Below are 8,207 nucleotides of genomic sequence, written 5' to 3' on the forward strand. Positions count from 1 at the left end.
GCCAATAAAAATTAATTGCAATTAATTGCAATTATTGAGAAATATTCGACACTCTTTCACAGTGGGTATTCACAAAAACACTTTTCCATAAAGAATAACTAACTCCCTTGTTAAATAGCCTTAAATAAAATAAAACGAGTATTTTTAGCGACGATAATTATTTATTATTTTACCAAGGTTGCAAAAATAAAAGTTTTGATAAGCGTTTTGTTGTTAAGCGGTTGCGTTTCTCGGTGGCTGTAGCACCAGCTCTTGAAAAAAGACGCTCAGCAGCAGTGCACGGACTTCGAAAAAATAAATATTAGTAGATTTTACATACAAAAAGCGGCAGAAGTTGGTAAATTTTTATAGAAACAGTATTCAGTAGTATTTACTCATAAAATATAAGTTGTATTTTATTATGAAACAAAAAATTATTTCACATCAATAAAACATTCAACAAAAAAAAATATTTATATAACAAAAAATTATTTCACATCAATAAACCCATGTAGAAAATATTCAACGAAAAACATACTTACTTTTCGTACAAAGTCTCAAATGTGCGGTTAAATGACTTTTTTATATATAATAAGCAATACTATTATAAAAATAATTAAAAGATATTAAACAAACAAAAATAACAAAAAGTCGTGTTTCCATTATTTTGGTGTATGTATGTATTTTTATGGCTTATTTAGTACAAGGAACAAAAATGCCGTCTACAATTTAAATTTTTTTATAATACTGAATTAATTTAGAGGCGGCTCAAACAATTTCTACGCACTACAAAATTCTTTGATTCAAATTTGATTCGAAATGCTTGAAGTTTGTAACCAATTACGTTTGGCAGTTTTTAGATCTTCATTATAGAGAATGAGCGTTCTGCAGAGGCACTACTGTGGGGTAAAACCTCTAAGGAGTACATAAACTCACTTACATATTCAAATAAGGTTCATTCTAAAACATTTTTTCAATCCCTAACTTTGTCCATCATTTTACAAAGTCGTGAGAATATATGGTTTCTCTTTTAGCTTTGTCATATAGCATTAATGATCTCCATTCATTGTTAAGTATTTCTACGGAAGTCTGATGAAAAGGAAGTATCTTTAAAGCTGCAGAAGAACACAAATTAAAAGAATGGCAAGCGCAATCCACAAAAAAAAAACATACATTGCTATTTATTTCTTGCAGTTTTCATTTGACGCTTTCTTTTCTTCCTGCCATTACTGCTGTCAGTGCAAAGTCCAACTATGTTTTTTGCCCGTATGTCTAATGATTCGATATAATTTATAAAAGCCACACGGAAGGTATCGCACAATGATTGTTAAGGTTTTTGTCATTCAGATATCTGTTCCTTCATCAATAATAATGGCGAAATTCTTTAATCGAAGCTCTTCTGCCAGTTCATTTCGAATAAACGGACCAACAATTACATTAACAATTCCTCTGGCTTTTTTAGAACAGCATTTTACAAGCTTGTCAGACGCAGTAAAGTTATAAAAAAAAAATTGTTAAGAAATCCATTATTGTAAACGACAACGAGTAATGAACGTATTTTCTCGAATTTTTCGGGCGCTATATTTCTTGAAGAATCGTTGATTTTTATTTTTCTGGAAGGATTCTCATCAAAGTGTCTCTCCGCATTTATGTCTTTGGTAGTTTTAGCATGGCGGCTCAAATTAGTGGCATCATTAACTAACAGCTGTTGGCATAGTTTGATAGAGTTTATTAAACTCTTTTAACCAACTCCTGTTTGTTTCCCAGTCCGTTTTATACTTTTTCGAGTATTTCCTTTTAGTACAGGTATTTTAGCAAGAAGAAGGGAATGAATCGCAGGTATCAGTTTCATAAGAGGAAGTTGGAAGATTATTTTTCTTCAGCTGAACGGGCATATATTTTTGTTGCAAACATGGGTTGCCTTGTGCTCTTTTTTCACAAAAAAAAACTATAGAAAATCATAGTAGAAAGCATAGCCAATATCTTAAGAACTGCGTCTACCTGAAGGAAATTTGACTCAAGAAAATGTCTTAGATATCACTTGTGCGTCATTATATGGAGTTTTCGCTTTCCATTAGAGCTGCATACTGGCCTTAAGTGTTTAATGGAACGTTTTTTAAACAAACGTAATAATCTATTAATGAAACACAAAGCTACAATACAATTAAATCGTTAATTGGAAAAAATAATCGATTAATTTAATCAAATGATTAATCGCTGCCATGCCTACTCAGCCGAGTCTGACGCATTCCCGGAACAACTCGACCTTACCATTACTACCTTTTTTGGTTAAATAAATACTTATATTTTTTTTTTATTCGTGCAAAAAACCTGATCTTCCCTCTCACTGAGTTAATTATGATGTAGTTAACTGAATTTTCTAAATCCGAGCGTAGTATACAACGTGATTTGCTAAGTTAAAAATTCCACGAATCTTCCTCAAAGAACTGTCTAGACGAAATGATAAACAATTATATTCACTTTGTAGTCTACAGCCCGCGGGTGCCTTCGCGATATTAGTAGCCTAGTTATTCTCGGCTATCTCCAGGTGAATTAAGACTGCGTAGCATTCGATCTGCATTGCACTTCAGCGAAGCTGGTAATCCTTTCAATGACTTTTGCGTATGCGAGCTGAGGAAAAAAAATTCCTACGCTCTGTAATTTTTTAATTAAATACTTAAGCTTTGTACACACCATAAACCACAGCTACCATAGAATGCAGGATGGAAAAGAAAGTAGAAGTAGAAAGAACCTTTGCAAAAAATAAATGCGTTCATTGAGTATACGAATGTATCAAAATATGTACGTACGTACATATGTGATAAAACTCCTGCTAAAGTACATAGGTGCATACTGGGGCGTAGTCAGGATTTCGGATAGGGATGAAAAAACATTTACAGCGATAACTTGAAGGTGAGACACACAATGGCTAGAGGCGTTTCCTGTGTGTATTCTTTCGTACATATATAGGCCATGCTAAACACTATTTTTCCCACACGCTTATTCCCCACTGGAAACTTCGATTTGGCCAAACTGGTTACCTGTCTTAATGGTTGTGCCTTAATTAAAAAAAATAAAATTTTTAGTGTGCTTTCGGGGCCATTTTGTTCTTCTAAAATACTTATAAGTTATTTCATAGAGAAAGCGCTAGTATTTTGGCTGTTGGCAGACCGAGAAAATTGTGGTATTACTTTGGTCCAAGACGCATACCTAAAAAAAAAAACTCTCTTATAATAGTAGATAATAAATTATCAGACCCAATGTACACATGTGAAAAATTTAAGTCCAAATTTTAATGCTCTCACCCACTCGTTATTTCGAAATCAAAAAATATTTAGAAAACTTCTGTTTCTTTGCAGTAGATTCCAATAATAATAATACCCAATTTTTTATTATTATTTTATTTTTTCTATTTTTAAATACTAACTATTTTTTGTATGTTTTAGGTAAACTATAAAAAAATAGTTAATATTACGAAATAGTTAAGTAAATCGAAAGTTATTGATCTTCGAAAATCCCATATCATTTCTACGAAAATCTGTTTTTTCCCCCATATAAAATGCATGGAAAATTTTCAATGACCCCTAAATATTTTTTTTTATTTCAAAATAAAACAACAGGGGTGCATGTTTTTTCGGTGTAGAACGATCAAAGTGGATGAGAGCTTTAAGAGCCGGCTTCATCGGCTGAAAACCCATTTATCTTTTTCGCACGTTGGTCTTTCACACGGTCTTGAAAATGCCAATGTGTACGGAGTCAATATTCAAATGCATAATCCAAGAACCAATAATATAAAATATTTACAATATTTCTTTAATTAATTAAGAAAACATAAATCTGAAAAACCTTATGGTGTTGTATTATTAAATCAAAAGTAAAAACAGTAGTTTATTGACAAAGAGGGGGCATCTCCTCGCTCAATATCCGCCTGGCTACGCCACTGTATACAAACACACACAAATAGGTATACACAAACCAGCGTGCTGGAGTTGCGCATCTGTTAAAAAAAAAAATGCATTTATCTAAATGTGAAAAAATTCCATTCATCAAGTACCTATGTACATACAATCTTGTATCGGGCATAAAATGCTTCAAATTTCCTTCACGTATTTCTCTAAGCATTTACGCAAGCTTTTTTATAAATATTTACGTACACAATTAAATTTATACATACATACATATGTATATACGTATGTGCAAATTTTGATGGGAGTATGAATAAAAGCCTTTAAAGGAAACATTTAATACAAAAGAGAGATATGCATAAATAAATTTAAGAAAAAAAAATCCCCAACTGCGCATTCAAACATAACTGTATGTAGGCTGATAAAAATAAAATACTATAAGTAGATACCCTGCGGTCCTCTCTTTTGTGCGTCAACACATTATCATAACTGTCGACGGAGAGATAAGAAAATTTCAAATGTTTATTGCACGCACCACAGCACTCAAAATTGTGCATGAAAAAGTGCTTAAAATAAATAACTTTTGTTTACATAATTTCTCAGAAGCCTTGACAACTTTGAATATGTATTCACTACATTTACGAATGGCATTCGCGAAGGGGTTAAAAATATATATTTCAATTACTGAAAAGTCGGTTTCATTCGAAATCATTTACACAAATTTAAGAAGAATATGCAGCATCATTTAGATTTATTAAATAGCTATTGCGTCAATTGCTCTAGAAATAAGGATATTTTCGTATGTTAATGTCTTATTAACCCATTAAACATAAAAGTGACGTATACAGAATCAGGATTTTTTTTTCTAATTTTAACAGCAAAACTTACCTTTTATTATGTTGTTTTAGTAAGACTATGAATTATTATTAGTTAACCTCACAACTTCAAAATTCTTTCAAAAATATGCCAGGATTAAGTATAATTTAGCTCATAGGTTATCCTTTAATTCACATACGCCTCTAAGCCGTATATTAAGGCTTTACGTAACTCCCAAATAGATTAGACTTCTAGTGTTAATAAAAAAAATAAAGAATACTTTAAAGCGCAAAATGTTTAAAGGATCTTTATCGCAATATGGCTTTGGCAAATTTTATACATACTTTGTGTACAAACAGATCCGTATAATTCGTTCGGTTTTCAAAAATTATGCGTCAAATCAAAGGGCCTTCCGCGTAGGTTTTTGAAAGGGGTTGCCACATGTTGGAAAAATGAGATTCCAATAATCGAGTCCGAAGATTTTGGTGTTAAATATTTAACACCACGTCATCACATTAGTATCGTTCTATCGGTTTTTAAAAATTAGATTAGTTTTTTTTTTTTGAAACGGTTGCCATCTGTTTTGAAATTTAATTAAATCCAAATTATATAATAAGTTAAATGACTAATAATAATATGGGTATCAAACGAAACAGCTTTGAAAAGGCTTTATTTTTGACAGATATGCAAAATCGTTGCCACCTTTTGAAAAATTTGATTCAATTTAATTCATAAGTTAATTGATATAGATATGTAACACGCTGTCAAACGCATGAGATTTTAGAAAGTCTTAGTGTAAAAATACTTCTGTAGGGCGTTGCCACATGTATGAAAAGACGAATTATTATACAAAAATATTTAAATGTGAGTGTCAGATGAAAGAGTTTTAAGAAATCTTTGGCTGAAACAATTCAAATATTTTTAAATTATTTTAAGAGCGCGGTAAATTTATTTATTAAGTCAAGTCAATCGAAACAGCTTTGAAAAACCAAAGGTGCAAGTTTGAAGTAGCTAGGGCTTACCTTTGATTACCGGAATTTTTTTCTGGTGGAACATTCTTTGTATGGAAGAAAGTGTGTTAATAAAATATTTCCGAAAATCAAACTTGCACTTTAATATAGTAAAACTTAAGGGACAACAAAACTGCATATTCAATAAAATTCTAAAAAATCAGATTAAAAAGTTTCAAATTTTGATGGGCATTTGTTAAAATTCGCCAAGTTTTTTATGAATATTCTACCAAGTTTTAAATATATGTTTTTTTTTAAATAGTAAGCTACACTTTCTTAAAACATGATAAACATTTTTGAAATAAAGTAAAATAGCCAAAACTTGCTAAATTGTCTATTCCTCATTTACATTTTCTCCACCATATGTATGTATACTATATTAGAAAGGGTATTTCTAACTTCTTTCATTCTGAGTGGGGACTTCAAGCACTCAGTTTTTTTTTTTTTTTGACTCGCTTAGCTTATTTCTGGTCTTTTATTTCTATCTTACACTTTCAAAACATCTTTTCCCCATTTCTTGTTTTACGTTTGCAATACATTTTTAACCATTTAAATCCATAAAGCAATATTTTTTGTGTATCAGACCATTTATTAACATATATGTATTTATGTAAATCGCATTCTTGAAATGACTAAACTCCATAGACAATAGCGCATTCCCATCACCATTTTCAGACAGCACCATAACCGTAGGGTGCAGAGCTGCGAACAGGTACATAGTATTCACCTGAAACCACGTACGCATTCGTAACTCCACCCATTTTCACACCACTGTATGTACTGCCACATGACTCCTTCACAGCTTCCTGATAGTCTCCACAACGGTTGCTGGGAAAACTATCACGTGCCACTGCCTCTGCGTAGTAGGCCCAGGAGCGAGCATGATCACAAGCGCCAGTCAAATCCCAGACACAGCCAGGTTGACTCTTGCCGCCATTTGGATAAAAAGCGCCCTTACCAATTGGTTTCAGAAAACCCAATTGCCCACCATTGGTATGAATGGACTCCACGTAGGCGGCATCATCGGAACTCAAACGCTTTTTCGGCTTGCTATAGCTGAAGAGTGGCAGAGCGGTATCCAAACCAGTAATGGCATGCAGCTGACCGCCTTCAACATTCTTACCAGCATAACCAGCTACATGAGCACCCAAACTGTGGCCAATCACCTCAGTCGTATCCAATGACATACCATGATCCTTTACCAAGTAATTTATCATGGACGCAACTTTCTTGCCCGTCGCCGACACAGCCGATACAGCGGTCGCATATTCGCCACGAGCGCGTCCCCAATCAACGACGATTACATTGTATTTGCCACGGGCCAACCAAGCAGAGCGTATATGATCGTTCATGTCGGCGGAGTAGCTCTGTAACCAGCCATGAATCACAAATCTGTAGGGTATAATAGAAGAATATGTAATTACATATTAAGCGATTCGAGCCGGATAATCGTTATGTTTTTTTTTTTTATGAAATTACCTCGTCGGATTGCTTGCATCAAAATCAGAATTTCCAATTGATGTTGCAGTTGCGGTAATTTTTTGTTTTTTGGTTGGGTTTTGGTTTGTATATAAGTAGAAGGTCACAGGCACTGTTGAAAGTCGACCTTCGATTTCTTGTTGATTTTCTAATTCCTCCAACATGTTTTCGCCCTCGTCAATCGATATCCATTCAAAGGAGCCATCAGCATTGGGTACATACCACCCATTCTCGCCGTTGACACGTTCTTCCTCCGGAATGGGACTAGAAGAGGCTAAGGACGAAAATTGTTGAGCTTGTTTCACTAATTTCTAAAATTTCTACACTTCAGCCGTATAATTACCCGTCAGCACACAGATTGCTGCAATCCAAAATACCTTCATTGCACAGTTATACTCAAATACGAATAAATTTTAGCTGCACTACCAGCAGTTTATATAGTACGGCCCCCATGTTAACTGCATCTGATAACAACTGATTTTTTAATCATTAAAACAAATTAGCTAAATTTACAATTGGTCAGTATGCATTTGACATGGTCATTTTATTGCTACTGATAAAATATTTTTAGAACCTGAGGTAAGTTTAATATTTGGCAAAACATTGATTTCCTGTGATGAAACATTTATTATTTATTTACAACGAATTTTCTCCGAAATATTTTTTTTAAATTACTTTTAAGTTTTTGATAATGATCATTTCGCTTTTGGTTAGTTGGAATTTTAATACTACTAATTACATACCAAACTTATTACAGTCAATTATCTGATAAATTGAATAACTGACTTTCGTGTTCACACTCAATCAGTTTATCCAATCCGTATTTGACTAGCTAAGACTTCTGAAACAGCTGGCCAGCCTCCTAAATATTGTCAAGAAATAAACAAATTTCTCGCGTCTGATATTGTGTTACCTACATATTTCATGCGCCTGATGAATTAAGCTAAATTTGATTTTTTAAATACGTGACAACGTTCCTAAATATATATCACAAATTAAACCTTTTAAACCCATTTCA

General features: G+C 33.0%; 1 protein-coding gene across 1 annotated transcript; it reads right to left on the reverse strand.

Annotated features, from left to right (window-relative positions):
- Positions 1 to 6,381: 6,381 nt before the first annotated feature.
- On the reverse strand, positions 6,382 to 7,572 carry LOC118751169 (phospholipase A1-like). The gene is made up of 3 exons (XM_036485940.1): positions 7,533 to 7,572; positions 7,190 to 7,463; positions 6,382 to 7,102 (listed from the first exon to the last, which is right to left on the reverse strand). Exons 1-3 carry the CDS (start codon positions 7,570 to 7,572, stop codon positions 6,382 to 6,384), a joined length of 1,035 nt encoding a protein of 344 aa, XP_036341833.1.
- Between the last annotated feature and the right edge of the window lie 635 nt (positions 7,573 to 8,207).

This window comes from Rhagoletis pomonella, unplaced genomic scaffold (assembly GCF_013731165.1).
Source record: "Rhagoletis pomonella isolate Grant_MI unplaced genomic scaffold, Rhpom_1.0 Rhpom_scaffold_00577, whole genome shotgun sequence".
Classification (NCBI taxonomy): Eukaryota; Metazoa; Arthropoda; class Insecta; order Diptera; family Tephritidae; genus Rhagoletis; species Rhagoletis pomonella.

What these genes read in the sequence shown, in the direction of transcription:
- LOC118751169 (XM_036485940.1), bottom strand. Translation starts at nt 7,572, where the DNA reads ATGAAGGTATTTTGGATTGCAGCAATCTGTGTGCTGACGG. An exon ending in AGCAATCTGTGTGCTGACGG is followed by an intron (nt 7,464 to 7,532) that starts GTAATTATACGG and finishes TTTCGTCCTTAG; the next exon opens with CCTCTTCTAGTCCCATTCCG. An exon ending in GATGCAAGCAATCCGACGAG is followed by an intron (nt 7,103 to 7,189) that starts GTAATTTCATAA and finishes TATACCCTACAG; the next exon opens with ATTTGTGATTCATGGCTGGT.